The 24,214-nt window shown below is 39.3% G+C and overlaps 1 protein-coding gene across 2 annotated transcripts in view; it reads right to left on the reverse strand.

The window, feature by feature from the left end:
* Trim9 (E3 ubiquitin-protein ligase Trim9) overlaps positions 1–24,214 on the reverse strand; it is a 129,987-nt gene that overhangs the window by 53,959 nt on the left and 51,814 nt on the right. Inside the window, exons 3-6 of one of the 2 annotated variants that reach the window (XM_089593023.1) lie at positions 16,186–16,281; positions 13,740–14,133; positions 12,923–12,955; positions 7,078–7,235 (exon numbers count right to left, since the gene is read on the reverse strand). In XM_089593023.1, the coding sequence (XP_089449149.1) occupies positions 7,078–7,235; positions 12,923–12,955; positions 13,740–14,133; positions 16,186–16,281 (681 nt within the window). The remainder of the gene's footprint in view (positions 1–7,077; positions 7,236–12,922; positions 12,956–13,739; positions 14,134–16,185; positions 16,282–24,214) is intronic. The other variant, XM_089593068.1, reaches the window with a different exon arrangement.

Raw genomic sequence — 24,214 nt, forward strand, 5'->3', positions numbered from 1 at the left:
ATTTCGCAAATAAAAGCAAGCTATCATTTTTTTCAGGTCCTAGAAGGTACAACAAGCTTGTACGTTTGATGTTACAGTGTTTAGATTACTTATAAAATTGTATGAACAGCCCAAGTCCCACTTTTCCAAAATAAAATTTTTTAATTTCGAGTGATCCCAAAATACCGTCCTTTTTGCCGTATCTGCGTTATTTACGGAGATATGGCGATTTTAAAATTTCGATGATTTCTGACTCAAATATTTCGCAAATAAAAGCAAGCTATCATTTTTTTCAGGTCCTAGAATGTACAACAAGCTCGTACGTTTGATATTACAGTGTTTAGATTACTTATATAATTGTATGAACAGCCCAAGTCCCACTTTTCTAAAATAAAATTTTTTAATTTTGAGTGATCCCAAAATACCGTCCTTTTTGCCGTATCTGCATTATTTACGGAGATATGGCGATTTTAAAATTTCGATGATTCCTGACTCAAATATTTTGCAAATAAAAGCAAGCCACCATTTTTTTCAGGTCCTAAAAGCTTCAGCAAGCTCGTACGAGTAATATTACAGTGTCTAGATCAATCATATAATTATATGAACAGCCAAAGTCCCGCTTTTTTAAAAATAAATTTTTTCAATTTTGAGTGATCCCAAAATACCGTTCTTTTTGCCGTATCTGCATTATTTACGGAGATATGGCGATTTTAAAATTTCGATGATTTCTGACTCAAATATTTCGCAAACAAAAGCAAGCTATCATTTTTTTTAGGTCCTTGAAGGTACAACAAGCTTGTACGTTTGATGTTACAGTGTTTAGATTACTTATAAAATTGTATGAACAGCCCAAGTCCCACTTTTCCAAAATAAAATTTTTTAATTTTGAGTGATCCCAAAATACCGTCCTTTTTGCCGTATCTGCGTTATTTACGGAGATATGGCGATTTTAAAATTTCGATGATTTCTGACTCAAATATTTCGCAAATAAAATCAAGCTATCATTTTTATTAGGTCCTAGAAGGTACAACAAGCTTGTACGTTTGATATTACAGTGTTTAGATTACTTATAAAATTGTCTGAACAGCCTAAGTCCCGCTTTTTCAAAAATAAATTTTTTTAATTTCGAGTAATCCCAAAATACTGTCCTTCTGGCCGTATTTACGTTATTTACGGAGATATGGCGATTTTAAAATTTCGATGTTTTCTGACTCAAATATTTTGCAAATAAAAGCAAGCCACTATTTTTTTCGGGTCCCAGAAGGTACAACAAGCTCGTACGTTCTATATTACTGTTTTTGGATTACTTATATAATTGTATGAACAGCCCAAGTCCCACTTTTCCAAAATAAAATTTTTTAGTTTTGAGTGATCCCAAAATACCGTCCTTTTTGCCGTATCTGCATTATTTACGGAGATACGGCGATTTTAAAATTTCGATGATTTCTGACTCAAATATTTCGCAAATAAAAGCAAGCTATCATTTTTTTCAGGTCCTAGAAGGTACAACAAGCTCGTACGTTTGATATTACAGTGTTTAGATTACTGATATAATTGTATGAACAGCCAAAGTCCAGCTTTTTCAAAAATAAATTTTTTCGATTTTGAGTGATCCCAAAATACCGTCCTTTTTGCCGTATCTGCATTATTTACGGAGATATGGCGATTTTAAAATTTCGATGATTTCTGACTCAAATATTTCGCAAATAAAAGCAAGCTATCATTTTTTTCAGGTCCTAGAAGGTACAACAAGCTCGTACGTTTGATATTACAGTGTTTAGATTACTTATATAATTGTATGAACAGCCAAAGTCCCGCTTTTTCAAAAATAAATTTTTTCAATTTTGAGTGATCCCAAAATACCGTCCTTTTTGCCGTATCTGCATTATTTACGGAGATACGGCGATTTTAAAATTTCGATGATTTCTGACTCAAATATTTCGCAAATAAAATCAAGCTATCATTTTTATTAGGTCCTAGAAGGTACAACAAGCTTGTACGTTTGATATTACAGTGTTTAGATTACATATAAAATTGTCTGAACAGCCGAAGTCCCGCTTTTTCAAAAATAAATTTTTTCGATTTTGAGTGATCCCAAAATACCGTTCTTTTTGCCGTATCTGCATTATTTACGGAGATATGGCGATTTTAAAATTTCGATGTTTTCTGACTTAAATATTTTGCCAATAAAAGCCAGCCACTTTTTTTTTCAGGTCCTAGAAGGTACAACAAGCTCGTACGTTTTATATTACAGTGTTTGGATTACTTATATAATTGTATGAACAGCCCAAGTCCCACTTTTCCAAAATAAATTTTTTTAATTTTGAGTGATCCCAAAATACCGTCTTTTTTGCCGTATCTGCATTATTTACGGAGATATGGCGATTTCAAAATTTCGATGTTTTCTGACTCAAATATTTTGCAAATAAAAGCAAGCTATCATTTTTTTCAGGTCCTAGAAGGTACAACAAGCTCGTACGTTTGATATTACAGTGTTTAGATTACTTATATAATTGTATGAACAGCCAAAATCCCGCTTTTTCAAAAATAAATTTTTTCAATTTTGAGTGATCCCAAAATACCGTCCTTTTTAACGTATCTGCATTATTTACAGAGATATGGCGATTTTAAAATTTCGATGTTTTCTGACTTAAATATTTTGCAAATAAAAGCAAGCCACTATTTTTTTCAGGTCCTGAAAGCTTCAGCAAGCTCGTACGAGTGATATTACAGTGTCTAGATTAAACATATAATTGTATGAACAGCCAAAGTCCCACTTTTCCAAAATAAAATTTTTTTAATTTTGAGTGATCCCAAAATACCGTCCTTTTTAACGTATCTGCATTATTTACAGAGATATGGCGATTTTAAAATTTCGATGATTTCTGACTCAAATATTTCGCAAATAAAAGCAAGCTATCATTTTTTTCAGGTCCTAGAAGGTACAACAAGCTCGTACGTTTGATATTACAGTGTCTAGATTACTTATATAATTGTATGAACAGCCCAAGTCTCACTTTTTAAAAATGAATTTTTTTAAATTTGAGTGATCCCAAAATACCGTCCTTTTCGCCGTATCTGCATTATTTACGGAGATATGGCGATTTTAAAATTTCGATGATTTCTGACTCAAATATTTCGCAAATAAAAGCAAGCTATCATTTTTTTCAGGTCCTAGAAGGTACAACAAGCTCGTACGTTTGACATTACAGTGTTTAGATTACTTATAAAATCAAATGAACAGCCCAAGTCCCACTTTTCCAAAATAAATTTTTTTAATTTTGAGTGATCCCAAAATACCGTCCTTTTTGCCGTATCTGCATTATTTACGGAGATATGGCGATTTTAAAATTTCGATGTTTTCTGACTCAAATATTTTGCAAATAAAAGCAAGCCACTATTTTTTTCAGGTCCTAAAAGCTTCAGCAAGCTCGTACAAGTAATATTACAGTGTCTAGATCAATCATATAATTGTATGAACAGCCAAAGTCCCGCTTTTTCAAAAATAAATTTTTTCAATTTTGAGTGATCCCAAAATACCGTCCTTTTTGCCGTATCTGCATTATTTACGGAGATACGGCGATTTTAAAATTTCGATGATTTCTGACTCAAATATTTCGCAAATAAAATCAAGCTATCATTTTTATTAGGTCCTAGAAGGTACAACAAGCTTGTACGTTTGATATTACAGTGTTTAGATTACATATAAAATTGTCTGAACAGCCGGAGTCCCGCTTTTTCAAAAATAAATTTTTTCGATTTTGAGTGATCCCAAAATACCGTTCTTTTTGCCGTATCTGCATTATTTACGGAGATATGGCGATTTTAAAATTTCGATGTTTTCTGACTTAAATATTTTGCCAATAAAAGCCAGCCACTTTTTTTTTCAGGTCCTAGAAGGTACAACAAGCTCGTACGTTTTATATTACAGTGTTTGGATTACTTATATAATTGTATGAACAGCCCAAGTCCCACTTTTCCAAAATAAATTTTTTTAATTTTGAGTGATCCCAAAATACCGTCTTTTTTGCCGTATCTGCATTATTTACGGAGATATGGCGATTTCAAAATTTCGATGTTTTCTGACTCAAATATTTTGCAAATAAAAGCAAGCTATCATTTTTTTCAGGTCCTAGAAGGTACAACAAGCTCGTACGTTTGATATTACAGTGTTTAGATTACTTATATAATTGTATGAACAGCCAAAATCCCGCTTTTTCAAAAATAAATTTTTTCAATTTTGAGTGATCCCAAAATACCGTCCTTTTTAACGTATCTGCATTATTTACAGAGATATGGCGATTTTAAAATTTCGATGTTTTCTGACTTAAATATTTTGCAAATAAAAGCAAGCCACTATTTTTTTCAGGTCCTGAAAGCTTCAGCAAGCTCGTACGAGTGATATTACAGTGTCTAGATTAAACATATAATTGTATGAACAGCCAAAGTCCCACTTTTTCAAAATAAAATTTTTTAATTTTGAGTGATGCCAAAATACCGTCCTTTTTGCTGTATCTGCGTTATTTACGGAGATATGGCGATTTTAAAATTTCGATGATTTCTGACTCAAATATTTCGCAAATAAAAGCAAGCTATCATTTTTTTCAGGTCCTAGAAGGTACAACAAGCTTGTACGTTTGATGTTACAGTGTTTAGATTACTTATAAAATTGTATGAACAGCCCAAGTCCCACTTTTCCAAAATAAAATTTTTTAATTTCGAGTGATCCCAAAATACCGTCCTTTTTGCCGTATCTGCGTTATTTACGGAGATATGGCGATTTTAAAATTTCGATGATTTCTGACTCAAATATTTCGCAAATAAAAGCAAGCTATCATTTTTTTCAGGTCCTAGAATGTACAACAAGCTCGTACGTTTGATATTACAGTGTCTTTATCAATCATATAATTGTATGAACAGCCAAAGTCCCGCTTTTTCAAAAATAAATTTTTTCATATTTGAGTGATCCCAAAATACCGTCCTTTTTGCCGTATCTGCGTTATTTACGGAGATATGGCGATTTTAAAATTTCGATGTTTTCTGACTCAAATATTTTGCAAATAAAAGCAAGCCACTATTTTTTTCGGGTCCCAGAAGGTACAACAAGCTCGTACGTTCTATATTACTGTTTTTGGATTACTTATATAATTGTATGAACAGCCCAAGTCCCACTTTTCCAAAATAAAATTTTTTAGTTTTGAGTGATCCCAAAATACCGTCCTTTTTGCCGTATCTGCATTATTTACGGAGATACGGCGATTTTAAAATTTCGATGATTTCTGACTCAAATATTTCGCAAATAAAAGCAAGCTATCATTTTTTTCAGGTCCTAGAAGGTACAACAAGCTCGTACGTTTGATATTACAGTGTTTAGATTACTGATATAATTGTATGAACAGCCAAAGTCCAGCTTTTTCAAAAATAAATTTTTTCGATTTTGAGTGATCCCAAAATACCGTCCTTTTTGCCGTATCTGCATTATTTACGGAGATATGGCGATTTTAAAATTTCGATGATTTCTGACTCAAATATTTCGCAAATAAAAGCAAGCTATCATTTTTTTCAGGTCCTAGAAGGTACAACAAGCTCGTACGTTTGATATTACAGTGTTTAGATTACTTATATAATTGTATGAACAGCCAAAGTCCCGCTTTTTCAAAAATAAATTTTTTCAATTTTGAGTGATCCCAAAATACCGTCCTTTTTGCCGTATCTGCATTATTTACGGAGATACGGCGATTTTAAAATTTCGATGATTTCTGACTCAAATATTTCGCAAATAAAATCAAGCTATCATTTTTATTAGGTCCTAGAAGGTACAACAAGCTTGTACGTTTGATATTACAGTGTTTAGATTACATATAAAATTGTCTGAACAGCCGAAGTCCCGCTTTTTCAAAAATAAATTTTTTCGATTTTGAGTGATCCCAAAATACCGTTCTTTTTGCCGTATCTGCATTATTTACGGAGATATGGCGATTTTAAAATTTCGATGTTTTCTGACTTAAATATTTTGCCAATAAAAGCCAGCCACTTTTTTTTTCAGGTCCTAGAAGGTACAACAAGCTCGTACGTTTTATATTACAGTGTTTGGATTACTTATATAATTGTATGAACAGCCCAAGTCCCACTTTTCCAAAATAAATTTTTTTAATTTTGAGTGATCCCAAAATACCGTCTTTTTTGCCGTATCTGCATTATTTACGGAGATATGGCGATTTCAAAATTTCGATGTTTTCTGACTCAAATATTTTGCAAATAAAAGCAAGCTATCATTTTTTTCAGGTCCTAGAAGGTACAACAAGCTCGTACGTTTGATATTACAGTGTTTAGATTACTTATATAATTGTATGAACAGCCAAAATCCCGCTTTTTCAAAAATAAATTTTTTCAATTTTGAGTGATCCCAAAATACCGTCCTTTTTGCCGTATCTGCATTATTTACGGAGATATGGCGATTTTAAAATGTCGATGATTTTTGACTCAAATATTCCGCAAATAAAAGCAAGCCACTATTTTTTTCAGGTCCTAGAAGGTACAACAAGCTCGTACGTTTTATATTACAGTGTCTAGATCAATCATGTAATTGTATGAACAGCCCAAGTCCCACTTTTTCAAAAACAAATTTTTTTAATTCTAAGTGATCCCAAAATACCGTCCTTTTGGCCGTATCTGCGTTATTCACGGAGATATGGGGATTTTAAAGTTTCGATGATTACTGACATGAATATTTCGCAAATAAAAGCAAGCTACTATTTTTTAGGTCCTAAATTTTATCTTTTTTAGGTCTTAAATTTTTAATTAGTTAGTCGATGCGTTATGTAATTTCTGATGCAATTCGTACAAATTTTTTTCTTATTAACTGATCACTCAGTATTGTTTTTTTGCGACATTTTCGCGGAAGTATAATTACATTAAATTCTGGGAAATATAATATTTTAAGTATCAAACGTACTATGAAATCGATCGTGAGTTTATCAGTGAGTGACATTGAGCGCTTTAGAATTTGCCATTTGGATACAGTTAGTTCACGTGGAGTTAACTATTATTGAAGATTGGTTTATTTAAATAACGTATACCACACATTGGTAAGCTTACCCGAAATTCACCGCCACAGCCGTCGTCGAGCTCGAGAAGGTAGCCCTCGATGGCAGGTCCCCGTTGACCACTGCAGGCTTGGGGAGCTTGCCACGCAACGGTCACGCTATTGTTCTCGGCGCTACACTCCTCCGGTATTAGGATTGGCGGGCTCGGTGCTGGTTATTTGAGAAAGAGAAATTTATTTTTGTTCTTTCATCATAATTTTCGATTAAAAATAATCATAATAATAGTCTACATTCCATTCTTCAGATCAGTTCAACTGAAATATTTTATACTATAGTAATGTATATCTCATGCAAAGTTTTTGTTGTATTTTGTTGTTTTTTTTTGCTGAAACGTCCTAGGATCGAATCAATGATTGGAAATTCTGGGGGTCTCTGGATGTTATTTACCTTGCGCTGAGAGCAATTGTTGTGATATTAGTGAAAGATTATAGTTATACGCGTCAAGATGCTCGCTACATTGTTCGATTCGTATGACCTACTTTATCGATTATACGAAATGACTGCCTATGTTTACTGTATCTTTACGTGCAAGTCATCATTTTGCTGGAAAACTCTAATTACCATCGCTCGTTGTAATTACATTAATTGGTATATTCTTGTTGCACACTGAGAGAAGGATTTGTTAGTAATCAACTTTATATGTTAACTGCCAACTTACGTATAATACGTGTCTCGAAACCATATGTTTTGTAATAGTTAAAACATGAATATTTCATTTCAATGTTTTTCCATAACAAAATCTATATTTTATGATAAATTGTGAACTTCGTTTTTTATTACATAAAATAGAGGACTGCACGTAATTGCAGTTGTATTGTCATTGCATAATATGTTGTTCTAATGATATTAAAGTGGTAAAAGTATTTTAATTTATAAACTTTAAAAAGTTATGAAGAACATGTAAAATAATTTCCTGTTAACATTCTTGTACGTTGATAGTAAACAAATCCTTCTCTCAGTGCAATGTGTTACCATTGTCGTTGTATTGTTTTTGTGATCGAAGTAAACAAATTGTATCCAATTAGAAAATACTGGCTGAACAATACATTGATTTTTCGCATCCGTCCGAAAATTGAACAGCATCCAATTAAAAAATTGAGAAGCCACACGCGTATGGGTACGTACGCAAACATGTGAACTCATACACGCATCATCAAAGAGAACAGGTAATTAACAGAGCACCTCTTGCAGAGAATTGCAGTGGATGCCTATACCCAACAGTAGAATTTACCCGGTAGGTAATGAACTTCCAGTTCGCGCACGAGTCTTCGCAATGTGCTCTATACAGCCGAACTTTGCCATCAAGCAAGTTCTTTTCTTATTACGGGAAATAGTTGAACGCCGGCGCATCGTTCGTTATTTCAAAGCTAGCTGTGAAGCAACAAGATATTTGCGTACCAAACTCGGCTGTCTAAAATTGGATTCTCCAATACGTCGGATAGTTTTATGGAACATCGTCTCTCGTTGCGTTGAATCGTTTCGAACTGCGAACAGCACAAGTAGGTATACATGTGATAGCTTCCCCAAGAACTCCAATGAGTATTGACCAAGTGAACGTAACATATACGAAACGTGGAAACGGAAATCGCGCAAAATATATAACATTTGGAGATGCAAATCAACGGGCATGATTATTCCAAATCGTGAAGCCACTTTCAGAGAATGTTCTGCGAAAATCGGGTGTAAACCCTCCGCTACTTGATTGCATAATGATGCAGGTATATATTATTCGTATCGCGAAAAATAGTAATTACAGAATCGGTAGTAGTACGAGCACGTAATTTCTTACGCGGAATGACAAGCCTATATACACTTTTACAAAACTCGAATGCGCGTTCATATTATATTTCCAAACTCGTGCGATTGAATTGAATAAGTACACTGAGCACACACACTCCCACGGATGTTCCGCTGTTGCTGCATAACTGCATGTACCTTCACTTAATAAGTAAGTATGTATTTCCGACTGAGCACGGGATCACATGCGCGTGCACATGCGGCAGTGAATTGGGGTTGAAAACTAGGATGCTCATCCGTATACGAGTACATTATTCTCATTAAGTAATTGCATGAACAGGCGTTGTCCATGGAGCTGAAACGTGTATAAATATATGTCAAACAGCGTGACAGTTATAATATACATACCGAATGGGCCCAGTACAATTGAATTCATCATTGTGCATAACTTAACGCAAATATCTACTAATTAAACAATCATTTTCTTTTTTTTTTTTTATAATTTAGAAATTTATTAACCTTAGTTGTTAAAAATATGAGATCATCAAAGTTTTGAAAAAAATATTTCACGCCATCAGACCGAAATTCTCTCGGGTACTTGTTATGGTCTTATATATACCTATAATCGCAGTTCTTTAAAAAAATAAAAAACACATGTAGAATTGTATTGCCTCGCTTGGTATGTTTGGTAGTCCAAGTTCCACGCGTTTCGAGGCTATTGACCAATTAAGTACGGAGGAAGTCATGTCTCGTTAAATTTCATGTTACCCGATGATTATTTTTCTTTCGAAACTCTCGGACGACGTATATTTGCGAGATGTAATAATCAGAAAAAGAAGAAGCCAACAACCCAAACGCAGCTTGTAGAATTCTTACGGACAAGGTCGAAGTTTATCAGCGGAGCGCGAGTACAGGGGACACCAGTGCCCGATGGCTCTTCGGAGTCATTCGAACAAAGTAAAAGCCCTGCACCACGTACCCTCGAAGTATGTATACGAAAGGGTTGGACGCTCAACGCAAAAGCCGCATCCGGTGGGCACGGTTTTTCCCATACCCGAGAAAACTTGTCTATCGACCGCAAATAAACTCGTGCCCCCCCACCGAAGGGACACCGCCCTCGGCTTTTGTACAATACTGCGCGGTCGCCTCGGCCCTAGTGCCAAAGTTATTTCCCCCAACTGACCCCCTCTCCTCCCCCCGATATTATCCGCCCTTCTGCGGAGGATGAGAAAGAGAGTTTGAAACTTACAGATGTACCTCGGCTTGTCGCCCTCTCGGTCCCATTCGCGGGGGGGGGATCGAGGCTCTGTTTCGTGTTTCTCGCCGAAATTTCTAATTGAGTTCAGAGCGGCTCTTAATCAAGGAAATGGCACGCCCCGGATTTTCCACCCCCGGCAATTTGGCTCGAGTGCATTTGAACTGAAAGAGCTCCACTTTGAAAGAAGCTCGACTCGCGAGAGCCGGGGGGGGGGGGGAGAAAATCGTGGAGGAAACTAGCGAGTAAAAGGATATCCGGATGGCGGGGCTCGAGCAAATATTTTGATTAACAGCTCGGCTGAAGATCCGCTCGGGATATCCAGTTGCGGCGAGCGGAGTAATCGATATCCCGGGACTGGCAGTTTTCAGAAGTGGGTACTTCAGCGCGCTGTGCTCGGTTAAAGGGATACATACTTACAAGTGCGGGCCTGACTCTTTTCTTCTACGTATACCTAAACTCGAATAAACAGCGGAGATTTTCCGTGCTGCAAGCTGGACTTTTATCGCGTCTTGTACGTACCTAGGTACGTGCAATGAGCGTCAGTGATAACAAACGCTAGCCGAACCAGAAGCAAACCCTGTGCAATCTCCACGAATGGCATACTTATGTATACAATATATATATATATATATATATATATATATATATATATATATATATATATATAGGTACCTGTCCCTTTAAATAAAAATCGTTAGCTTATACGTATACAAGCACCATCGTTCGCACCCACGAGTCAAAGAAACACCAAATTTCAGGTCCCGACTCACGTCTCGCGAATTTTATTTTACCTCGAGTAGCGCGCGGCTCTCGTGCACGTGATGCGTATATACTTAATACATATCCTATTCTCGCTCTCAAAAATATATACATAATACATATTGATTCGGGTGAGAGTATGTGTTTACGTGTGTTAGTGTACGTGTAAAGTTGAGAGAGTCATATTACATGTATGTCATATATATGCGATACGTGTATAATCATTAATTATCATTACTTAAACGTATACAATAATTAACACGCCTAATTATAAATGACTAAGCAAGTATTGACGCGACTATGTATTAACGAAGCAGTTATTTAGTTGAACACAAGATAATATTGTATTCGAACCAAGCGTGCACTAACGAGCAAAATACAAACACATGCTTTTGCTCGTTCAAAGCAATAATCACTGTAAATCTAAGTGTGTTTAATTACACATATACTGCTATCACCCAATAGCCCAATACTTTTAACTTCAATTAAACAAAAGAATTTTTTAAAATAATTTTCAGTAGTGGTACTACACGCTCCAAGTGTATTAAAATAACACAGTTGGATTTACAGTGTAGGGTACAAACAAAAAGTACCTTATTAGCAAACAAAAATAACATGTACAAAAGCATTCAAAAATTTTTTTTAAAAATAATCATTTTCAACCAGCTACCTAGAGATGTTGAATAATAACAATTATTTTACGGTATAAGCATTGCAAGACAAACACAAGCCAAGAGGCATACACACAAATTCGGAGCTAAAGACTATTGTGACGATAATGCATGTATCTATATATGTGAGTACAGACATCACCACTAAGTACTTTGTTTCACAGGCAGTACATCACACATATACACACACCAAGTGACGAGTAATGAGTGAGGACCGAGGAGGACCATTTGGAGAAATAGGAGACGTATATAATTATATACGTGATGGGTGAATATGCTTATATATATTATGGGCGTGTGTGCGCGCCGCAACGCTACAAGTGGTAATAGTGGTAAGAGTCGAGAGTTCGGTCGGACAAACAATAGGTAATGCCAAGTGTGTTTGCGAGGAGAAGGAGGAGGCACCTAGACGCGCGACAACGACCTTTTCCGCCTCTCCCATTGCTTCTGCTGCTACGTTGTAAATTGCACATACATATATATACTTTGGTGTAAATAGAAAAGTCGAGAAGCGCCACTATTAGGTATATATGGCCAGCAGATACGTTCGAGAGTTAATAGTGTGTATTACGAGCCACAGACTCTGTCTCACCCCTGGGCCACCACCCCATACTGCGCGCGCGATCCTCCGAAAACTGTCCTATGCTTCGACGGTACCTAGCAATAGCTGGTAGTTCTATGCACGTGTATACACCCATGCACCTACTGTAGATTGGAATTGATTTTCCCACGGCGGGACTTTACACGACTTTTATACCATACGAGGAAAATAGCTCGGACTAACTTATACTCATATATACGAGAAGTATTGTCCATCACCTCGAATTCAATAGAGCTTTTTTTGAAAATTTATTTATTTTATCCGTACGCCCCCTTTGAAAATAGTGACTATGCCGGTGCATAATTGCCACGGCATGTTAAATCGATGGGGCAGTTGAATGCGAGCGTTATATGTATAGGTCGGTCTGCAGAGTCATATGCTATACACGCATGCAAGTATGCACTACAACGGCGAGGAGGAAGCACGCAAAATAGTGAAATACCCGATGTACTTGGTTAATGTGCGTACGTATGGATGAAAAAAAGGGAGATCGTCAAGTCCATAACTATATAATAATATCCGCTTTAGGTCCAGATACGAAATAATGGAGTAAAAGCCTCGCGAGCCGGCAGTAGGGGTAATGTGCTTATAGCTTCAGAAAGTGGTAGCAGGTAACATTTAATCGACGTCGTCACACGAGGATCGCGTCTCTTCTTATCTAAAACCTATTTCGTTCGGATGATGGGCAAAAGCGGCGGGAGAGGATACGATCGTTGATGCGTGCGTGTCCGTGCAAATGGGGAGTGGGAAAAAAAGGGGAGAAGTGGCATTCTCCTTTTTTTTCGTTGCTATCTTATCTTATATACATTACCTGAGATTGGGTAACGGTCCTCTCCTTCCATGGCTGCGTCCGCAAAGAAAAAAAAAAAAAAAAAAAGGAAAAAAATTACCACGAAATGGTACTGATTATGCTACATTTTTTGTTGGTCATCCAGGCTTGTTGTATGCATACTTATTAATTAACCAAGCCTTTATCCTCTCGTCTCGTCGTCTCAAGAGAGTCGAGCTTTATTTTCCTCGATTGCGGCCGTAATGTACAATCGAGTGTACAATGTTTATTTTATCTAATAAATTTGAAGAGACGTAAAAAATGTGTCATTTTTTTTTTTTTTTTTTTTTTTCAAACGATAACAGTACGCGTGAACTAGAAAAATTACTATCTGCCGTTTATTTGCTAACATTGTACATTAGGCTGTACATAAGGTACAATAGTTAATCAATACTTCCATGAAAAAGTGTCACTTTAATAAACCTCCAGCTCGACTTTCTCTCTCATTTTTTTCACAACTAGCAAGGTACATTATTAATATTCCTACATTGGTTATTTCTCGTAATCAATAAATTAGTGAATAAGCATCATGGATTAATAATAAATGTTATTGTTGATGTTAGTAAGTTAACTAATTATGATTAGCGTCAAAAGTATATAATCAAACAACCAAAAAACAACACTACTGGGTATACTGTATAGATTATCTCCGACTCGGGTGAGCACTCGTATGTGGGTCAAATCTAAAAACCAAGAGAAAAAAAAGAGCGCCGCTTTATCGAGAGATAGCGCAGGTAGTGAAAGCTCACCCGTCCCGAAGAGAGAGAGAGAGAAAAACAGTTAGAGGGAGTGAACTCACGCTTCATTTGGACAAAGGTGAGCTGGTCGATGGCTCGTCTGACGGGCTTGTCGTCGAGCGTGAGGTCGAGCAGGGGCAGCCTGGCGACCTCCTGGGCGCCCTCGACGCCGCCCCAGGAGCCAGCCACCGCGGCGGCGCGCATCGAGAGCATACCCCCGATCTGGAGGAAGGCGGCGCTGTCCGTCTCCTTGAGCGCCTCGATGCAGAAGGTCAGGAGGCCCGTGGTGGTCTGCAGGTGGCCGGCGCACCGCGACACCTGGTCCCGAAGTAGTCGCACTCGGGCCTCGCGCGTCTGCCGGGCCGCCTCGATCAGCCGGGCCTTGCGACTCTGCAGCATCGCTATCAGGCTGTTTATGCGTTCCTCTACCTCGTCCTCCAGAGCGATGCACTCCTCCTGCGAGGGGTTACACCGTTTTAAATGCAACAACGCCCTTGATACGATTTTTAAGTATTATTTCACCTTCGCGAGTTAAGACGAGTTAAAGCGTATCTACATTAGAAGACTATACCATCCAAAATCCATTATATTCAATTTCACAACAACCAACTCGGGAGCTCCAACTTGGCTGAAGTGTTTTTGCCTTTTCTTAACCAACTTTTTCCAAATTTCAATTTAAAAAATCATCCAAAGAAATTAAGCTGCCCAAAAAAAGGATTGGTGGATATTCCAGACAACTTTCTTAAACCAGATTTCGATCTCCTTTTTATTTTAGTAGAAAGGAATTTTCGTCTCGTCTCTACTTTGGTAAATTATATTGAAAATGTGAGAACAATTGTAAAACAGAACCGTGGCAACGATCTCTGTCTCTGGTACGGGTGACAAAATACTTGTATTTTAAGAATTTGCAAAACCAAACGAATACACAGAACTACCGAACAATAATTCTTCCTCCATCAATTTTATGTGCATCGTCGTTTTGATAAATCGAGCGTCAACTCGCCAAGAGGGAGTACCCGTATGAATTATAAACGATCACGCGTTCATTGCCCGAGCAGAGTAAATAATGAACTCCCGATCGATCCGCCAAATTGGCCAAATCCATACACCCGCCTATGCCCGACTCGAGCCTCCAATTTTCGTTTCATCTGATACACATTTTTCATTCGACCCCGGATGTAGCGCATCCTCTCCCCGCAGCACGGCTGGAGGCTCCCTACTGTTTTTATGGATTCTTTTTTTTTCCCTCCCTCTCATCAGCTGTCGGAGCCCGTTAGTCTCTCGCTCGACCGGTCGCAAATTTATCCTCATTAATTTACCATCGAGCCGTGATGTGTACCTTCGTCGGCGGGTAAATTTCGCACGGGAGGGAAGTAGAGGTTAAAAGAGGGGTGGACCGGACGCGGTGCTATATGGATCCATAAAATCACAAAATTAACCCCTTTTTGGAAGCCCTAAAGGATTTTTTTCCACATTAGCGGCACAATACTCAAATAAACCACGGTTGTACCAAATTAGGACTCTTGGTTACACCGCGCATATATATTTCCAATGTTACGAATAAAATTGGCAAAAAAAAAAAAAAAAAAACCATCTCAAGTCCGAGAGAGAGCTCCATCATTACCACGGCGCATCAAGGAACGTGTCCAGAGGAGCAATGTACGTCACTTGTTGTTTCTCGCCATTGAAAGAAAAAAAAGGGGCCTCTTGTATACACATTTAAGGGACAGCAAAAGTAGCCCTGTCTTTGTATTTAAAGCGTAATGAACGACCCCCGAGACCCCCCTTCCACGGCGGCGTTTTACATAATTTTTCTCCACGAGTATCCGAGAAACGGAGAATGAAAAAAAAAAAAAAAAAAAAAAAAATAGGAACCCGGTCCGAGATTACTTTTTCCCTTTACCTTTTTTTCCGGACAAATAAATTGACGCTGGCACTTTGCTCTAATTGTTTCGCTCTTTTTGCGAGGTTTTACTTTGTGCGAGCGCTCATTTCGGTACGCCGAGACGACTCGAGAATATAATTGCAATACTTTTAACGCGAGCCTTCGTACATATATATATATATATATATATATATATATATATATATACAGGGGTAAAGCCATTTCAACCGTTTGCTGCCTCTTCCTTGGCATCATCGTGCAACTGTAAGTCCCTGCGCGGAGAAAATATCTTAAATAATATTCGCGACTCTGGACTCGGGTCTAATGAAATTTTCTTTGGTTCGTCGTAATGAAAATTGCGAGTTGAGGAGAGCCCACTCTGTCTTTTACTCCATTAGGTGATGCTAATAATCGACATACATTTCGCAATTAAAAATTCCAACGTTTACATCGTACTTGTGGAGGAAAGAAATCAAACCATCATCGAATTTCCGAATAACAATGAATTAATCCCTGAAAATGTCAACCATTCACACTAAAGGATTTGAAAAATGGCACGATTGTCTTCTGCATAATTTTTATAGATGTATAAGGAATGAGAATTGTACGAATGATGTACTCACGTGCACTTTGTCGGTCATTTTTTTGAGCCTCTGGATGAACTCGGTCGTAGATCTGGCGCGTTCCGATAGTTGCTGCAAGTTTTGCGACAGCTCCGTCTGAAACGTGAAACGAGGATAGCCAATAAGTTAACGCTCCTCCTTGCACATACATATGAATTTCGTATGCGTATATTAAACAACTCGACTCATTTGGTCACCGTGACGGGGATTGCGATAAGTCGCAGTTTTCGCGCGTTCATCGTTAGCTTGAAATGGTATTGAGGGACTTAATCATCATCATACTTGTGTTTTTTTATTTTTAACTACAGTTGTACTATATATTGCAAACTAATTGATAATAAAATAAAGTGAGGAGGGAACCTCTTGGGTCAGCGTTAAGGATTCAAATGAAAAGGAAAGATTTTATTCGGTCGGACAGCGAAGCGGCAAAAAGGCGTCCGCTCGATAATCCAACGGAGCCAACAATCGTGGGATATTTACGCGGTGGCGGCTACCGGCGCGCAGACTCTATTCACGCGAGAATTAGAGCGGCGGGACCGTGTATTATTCATCCCTCGACTCTTTTTTTTTTTTTCCTTCTTTTGGAAGTAAATTCGAGCTCCCGGCGGATCGAACAAAGTCGTGTTCGTTCTGCAAGCGGAGGCTCGGCCATCCTCTCGGTTGTTATTTACCCTCAAGAATCTCTACCACCCTCAACTTTGCTCGCGAAATTCATCCTCTTTTTACCCATTGCGAGCGCTTCGGTGCTCCACTGTGTATACCAGTGACTACGGGGCTGATTTTTTCTCTCCGACTATGTAAAAAATCATGTATTTAAGTATGCACTTGGCTGGCGATAACGCGTGTGCGTCGCGAAAGAGAAAGCACATATACGGTATACGTAAAAGAAAAAAAAGGGATAGGGGGCAAGATAAAACACATGGGTACACGCGAGAGTGGGTGAAAGAACGGCCAAAGAAAACTGTGGGGGTGCGTCACGAGCAGGGTACAAAAAATAAAGAATACAACGAGACTTCGTGACGGATGTACCGAGTTATTGTTAGGCGCGACGCTTCGATGATAAAGCTTATGCAGTTGGCGTGTGCTCCACTGGTGAAGTAACCACAATCAAGTATACATTGCGAATCCATGCCTGGCGCGGTGAAACTCGATTCCAAAAGGCGAAAATCGAGAGCAGACAGTCGACGAAGACAATAGAGACGCTCAAGAGACAAAAAGCAGCTCTTTTCGTCAGACTGCACGCATCGAGTTAACGGTCCCGCCACACACTCTGTCCCCGTCAAAAAGTCACTCGCGCCTCTTCTTTTTCGGTTATAAAAAGGAAGGAAAAGGGAGAGTCGCAAACACGGGGCGTTGTTTTACTCTTCTCGTGCTGTAGGCCCACGATATACAGAAAGTCAGTGGCTATATTATACAGTGTACAGACAAAAAAAGGGAAAAAAGAGGGGGAGGGGGAGAAGAAAGAAGAATCTGATTACGCGGCTTGAAAGAAAAGGAAGATTGTCTCCGAGTCTTCAACAAAGGGGGCCAATATCGAGGGAGTGACGACGAGAGAAAGTTAGGCTGTTCACCAGGTAAATCACTTTTCTCTCTCTCCTTTGCTCCGTCTTTTATTCGTTAGCGAAAAAGCTCTACTTGCACGAGCAAGTTGGCGTTTGTAAGGTTGTATGTATATAGGGACTTATTTTGCAAGTTAAATTATGATAATTTTTACTTTACATTTAAATGGTCGAGCGAACTGGGGAGGGCGAAGGGCTCCTGAGTTTTCCTTTCATCTACCTTATGCAGGCAGTTGATTTGGCACCATCATTTTAAACGCCATGTAAATAGATTAGTTTTTCACTTGGCGCCGCGTGGACTTTAGTTATCACGGCCATTGGGATGGAAATTTTTCTTTCACGCCTTGTTATACGTGTACCATCGTTTACCAAAACTGCCAAACTCTCGTAATCGAAATAGAATGCCGATACTTACTGGCGATCTGTAGAAAAAAAAAAAAAAAAAAAAAAAAAACCATTGGCGCTTTTATAGATAGGGAAATGGAAAAACTTTTCCGCGACTGCGCTAAATTTAACTTGGGAAACAAGTAGCAGCCAGGAAACGCGTTTACATTCAAACTCAAACAAATAAACAAACAAACCAAACGGACGGAAGGAGACAAAGTTAAAATGTTCATTACTGAGAGCTGTATATGTTAAAAAACAATGTAGTTTTCCTTCGGGACTTTGTGTAAATAATATTTCTTATTTTTCCAGGTAAACACGTTTGCTTCTGTACATACTTCATCGATTTGCTGTGTACAATTATACACGTGCATGCATATTTTATTAGATTTCACGTACGTCCATTACAGGGTTTAAACGTATCTTGTATCCCTACCGATACCATCTTATCCCTTTTTCCCCTAATATCCCTTCCTCTTTTCCCAAGTACATGCGAGTCTTTCGTACGGGGCCCATAGCGCAGCCCCTCAGGCGACTCGGTCATCCATTCCATTCTGTATACACATATACAGCGATCGTCTCAAGCACACCCCAGCCTCTATCCGGTACAAAGAAAGGATCTCTACGTACTATAGGAAGATGTATATTTGATTTTTAATTCTCACTTCAAACCCTTTCTGTTCCCTGCTTTTCAAGACTAGATCAGAATATGTCCCACCATCTGTATTATACGTTTCTTATATTGCATCAGTTTTGATGATGATGGTGGTGGTGGTAGTAGTAGTGCATCGGTGGTATAATTAAGTTACATCACTCATCCCAGAGGGTTGGGCCATTTCACTGCACGCGAATGCCTGTCAAGTGGCGCTGTTCATCAGTTTAATTGATTCATGAGTGGTCACTTTACATTTATAACCAAGAGCAACCTTTGAGTATCAAACCTTTTTTTTTCTCAATATTTTCCATAGTGCATAAAACATAGCATCCAAACGAAATATCTACGTCTGACCGTCGCTTTATTTTGGCTCATTGTTTAGTTTCCACTTAGTATCTGTGGTGCGCAGTTATACCTATACGACAACAATAATAATTATACACGTGGGTGTACCATTGTCGTCGTGCTGTCGATGCCACCATCGCTCGATGCTGGAGATCGATCGATCCTCTCTTGCTCTCCTGCACACAGTCGACGGACTTCCTTCGGCCCCAGAATCGAGTCAACACATGAATTATTCAAACTCGAATCTTCAGGAGTTTGACCTCTCGTCGTCGTCCCCATTATCTCAATTGCAAAATACGCGCTGACTTTGTACACCCACGCGTACATCGGCGGAAGAAAATCCCGTACAACGTGCAGCGCAGGCCAATTCCACGAGGGACATTATTGTCTTTGTTTCTTAACTTTTTGAGCCACAGTATCATTTTATCATTGTCATTCACAATGCTGTTTTCGATTCCTTTGGACAACCGTTGGAAAATTTCCTTCCAAGGAAATATCCATCCTTCCCCCTACGAGTGGCTAAAATTGGCCAATGAGCGTCAAGTGCGGCCCAGCTGTCACCCGTGGGATTTGCTAAAGTAGAAATCTCCTGGATATTAATTTTGTCACCGGCTGCGTTGGTTGTATCACCAGAACATAGATATGTATGCATACATGCACATCCACCCACGCATATATATATTAATACGGGCGGAAAAAGGCTCGCGCAAAGTGTCTTATCGTCCCTCCCTCTTATTTCCCTCACCCTTGCTTCCCCAATCCCTTTTTGTCTTTTCTTGTTCGATGCCTGTCGGTCGTCATTGTGCTTTCAATTTTTTTTTTTTTTTCACCCATAGGTGTAGCTAAATATATTTTTGTTTTCGATGCTCTCCATAATTTTTTTCCTTCCAATGTTCGCTATACTTATTTAGCTTTATACAGGGCTTGATTACCCTTGGCCAATGACAGATTTCACAGGAGCATCGGTGGTGCAGCAAAAATCGTGGAGCTACAACTCCACGCGAGCTTCAATAATCAAAAAGCTCGGAGTAGGTGCAGCAGCGAGCTTTTCGCCTGTCCATTTGAGCCCGTGAAAAAAAAAAAAAAAAAAAAAATTCCATCAACTTTCAATTCGATCAATCGCAACGCACCGTGATTCGATTTTCTTCTGTGCTGTAGGGATCGCGAGCATCCCCTCGTCGGCCTTTGAGCCTATACATGTATAGGTACTGCGAGCCAAGCGTACAGCAGCTTGCCGTGAGTACAGCTAGTAGCCCCACCTGCCCCACCCGCTTATACATATACATATATACACACGGAGTCACGCACCCTCTTGCTGAACAAACACCATTGCTGTTTATACCTATACGTATATGGGGAAGCACATGGCAGACACGCTGCTGTTCGTGTCTCCCACCCTTCGCGCACTCTTTGGATTTCACGCCGGCATCGCCGGGTCTTTGGCTTTTCATGCCTGCCTTCCTGCCCCGCTCGATCTCCCTTCCGCGGTACATATAATATATATAAAGTGCGCTCGAGTGGCTCTGCAGGTGAAAAGTCCTTTCGTTCGGCTTGTTTTTGAAAAACGTTCTTCCTGCCTGCTTTGCCTTTCGATGCGGTGTCCATCGGCTATTCACCCCATTTGGCGACTGATTTTCTCTTTACCTCATCCCCCTACCCAAGCAACAACCTCCAATTAAAATAAACAAAGCCTATAGCGTGTTAATTATTTTGTTACCCGTTTATAACTGCGTTTAATTTGGATTCAAGGTGCACCCCACGCGATCGGAGTGAAAGTGATTTCCAAGCGTATATTGTTTATGTAATGAAGAAGGAAAAACCAAGCTGTTGATCGAGTTTTAAGTTAAAAAAAAAAAATAACTGCGAGTATTTCTCGTTGAGCGACCGGTTCCCTGCATCTCTCCTCCGTTTCGGGCATCTGTCCTGCGAAAGAAGAGAGTAATGAGAGGCTTTTGATGAATGTATTTTCTTGAGCCTCGTGAAAAATGACATCGTGGACTGCGAGACAAAAATATGTGCTTTGTGCATCCCCGAGTTAAAAATTTGTCTCGATTTTTCGTTGGTTTCAATAAAACCGATCAACCCGTATGGAGCTGAAACAAATGAAAAAAAAAAAAAAAAAAAACCACGATAACCTCGACATCCCCACTGCCAATACACCGATCAATCAAGCGACAGAGCTCAGGGCTGTTGGAAGGAAAGAAGACACACAGGAGGCCGGCTCGTAAAGTTTCGTCGCAGCAGCCACAAAGTCCCTGTATATACACCTTATTCCCAAGTCCCACGGAAAAGACGGTACACGATCGACCTGAAAGTGCATCGCCTGCAGCCTACAGGGGGGGTTGGGTCCACGATATTGCAAAAGCTCGTTTTAGACTGTAAATCCCTCTCTCTCTCGATCGTTCGCTCTGCTTCCTTCGGGCGGATTTCAGCCCTTTCTCTTTCCATCCGTCTGTATGTACCATCAGGAGCAGGCAAATAGGTATATGGGTACCCACCTCGGCGACTCTGGAATGGAAATAACCGTCCATAGGTTTTGTGCGCGCAATCGTTATTTGGACATTTCCGGGGGCACTGCGTACACGACACTGCCTGGAAATGTTTCTAAGGGTGGTTGTTTGCTCGAGAAAAGCGAAATATGATTTTTATCTTATACCGTTTGTTCAACCAATGCATTGTATATTAGATATAGGTTATACCTATACGATGTCGATTTGATACCATATGCTTGTGGATCCTTGAATTTTCACGACAGAACGCAAGTGTGTCGAAAAAAAAAAGAGAAAAAATCGTAAAATGCGAAAGTTAAAATTTTCAGCTGAAAGCACATGGTCAACAGCGTAAAGTGCACCGCGGCTCGAGAGAGTATGTAGGTACCACCTACTTATGGGATAAACGTTTGTTTGAACGTGAAAAAAAGCAAAGAGCACATATATGCGTATACATGCAAAGTAAACACACGTTGGAATTTCCGAGTTTAAAAAAATGTATTTTATCTTTTTTTAGACTCAAAAGCATTTGTAATACTTGAAAGCCACCTACAAACGGCACCACATGACGCGGTTTCAAACAGCCCCGACTAATCGCAGACACGGTTGGATGTAAAAACTCGACGCTTGCACGGTTGGTCGCCTCTTCGCAGCGTGCGAGAGAAAAAAAAAGCAACTCGAATGGATGGAGGACATAAACAGCAACACATGGGCGTGAACGCACCGATCGATAGGACAAGTGTTTATTTGTACCTCTGTCGTCGCGATCGCGCGTTAAAATCGCGCATCGATCGTAAAGTGGTGCCGTACCTACGTCGTGGGTTAGCCCTGCGTGGATGTACATACCTATATATTATGTTTCCTTGGCAAGTCGTGGATCCCCCTCGTGAGCCTATAAACGTCGTTCCTCCCTTGTTTTTTTACAGGGCCACGATTTTCTTGCTCTTTCCTCTGTCCGCCTCCTTCCTCCCTACTTCTTACATGCATACTCACTTTTGTGTAGTCCCCTCCCCCTTTCACGGTAAAGGTTGTTACACTCTTGCTCCCTTCGTTTTTCTTTAGCCGTGCTCGGGGAGTCTTGGGGATGCAAGAGCTTTTTATGAAGGAGAAGCGCCACGGCGTGTGTCGGTGTTTGTTGAAACTTTATACGAGAGTGGGGAAAAAAAAAAGCATTTACATTTATATTTGATCAACGTGTTTTTGGATCCCTTGGAATTAAAAAATTAAGACTCTGTGACCTGTTTACCACGAGGAGTAGCTTTACGCAGTTTTCGTTTACTAGCCAAATATTTGGGGCTACGAGCTTTTCCCGTACTCAGCACTTGAGAAATTGATAATCCCAAAGCCTCGCACGGCTCTGCCTTTCTTCATCTCACTATAGCTTATTGGACCCGCTCACTCGATTTCTGGCTGTAGTCACGGGAAATATGAGCTTTTCCACTAGAACAAGTGTGTACGAGTACAAAGGAACCTCTAATCGCGGCTTCTCTCGAAACGATGCCATTTACTAGCGTAGTTGTATTAACAATATCGATGATAAGTATATATGGAGAAATGTTTGCTCTTACGAATAATCATTTTTAATCTAACAATCAAGATTTTGTGCAAATTGGCTGTGAATGCTTGCACCTGCAGCGAAGTATCATTGTAGGAGGACTGGGAGTTTATTAAGGCGACAAGAAAAAAGCAGAAGATAAAAGAGTGCATTGATTGAATGACCGTTGCGATAAATCTTGAGTTAATAGCACACGAGTAAATAAAAATAAGCGAGGGCGTGCAAAAAAATGGAACAATAAATACATGCGATCGCGAGTTTACGCTGCATATGGGAAGCGTGTGTGTGTTTGTATGTCAGAGGAAATATACAAAGAACGTATACACGTCACTCGCCGGAGCCAGGGCAATATCAAAGTTTGATTGAGGTGCTTGACCTCTATCGCTTCGTAAGATTGATTTTTTTCCTTTTTTTCCTTTTTTTTTTTACTCAACAACGCAGAAATCAGTGCCAACTGTTGTACGTCAATCAATTAAATGGAAAACACATGGAGAGAGACATCGAGGAGTGCCGCGTTATCGTCATATTTATTCTACATCTCGATTATTCAGATCGTATATCCTGACGCGAGTATTCTCAAATTATGGCATATGATTTTGTATAGGTATATAATTATGAGGGATACAGATTGCTTGATATACGATCAAGAACAGTATAACAATGTTCGATTGAAAATGCACAAGAGTTGATAGAATCAAGCGAGAAAAGGGTTCGCGAGGATCGGCAAACGATGGAAAATCCCCATCATGTTATACCTGACTTTCCACTGGGTGTATACGTATATAGTTACATAGGTATATCGAAAGGACCCACTAACCGAGAGAACCAATAATCCGTTGTAATGAATAGTCCAGTGGGCGAAGTTGCGCCCGGCTCTCAAGCTTTCACCGTGACAGACGGAAACAGCGAGCAAAGCGAAAAGAAAATTGAACATCAAACGCCCGAGATCCGAAGGCTATTATTGCTCGTACGGGCACAAATTGCTCCGCAAACTCGGAATAAGCAGGGCACGAGCGATATCGGAGTTGCAGCTTCAAAGGGC

Source organism: Copidosoma floridanum, unplaced genomic scaffold, assembly GCF_036245765.1.
Source record: "Copidosoma floridanum isolate Cflo_tuat_1 unplaced genomic scaffold, Cflo_Japanese_pri ptg000001l, whole genome shotgun sequence".
Classification (NCBI taxonomy): domain Eukaryota; kingdom Metazoa; phylum Arthropoda; class Insecta; order Hymenoptera; family Encyrtidae; genus Copidosoma; species Copidosoma floridanum.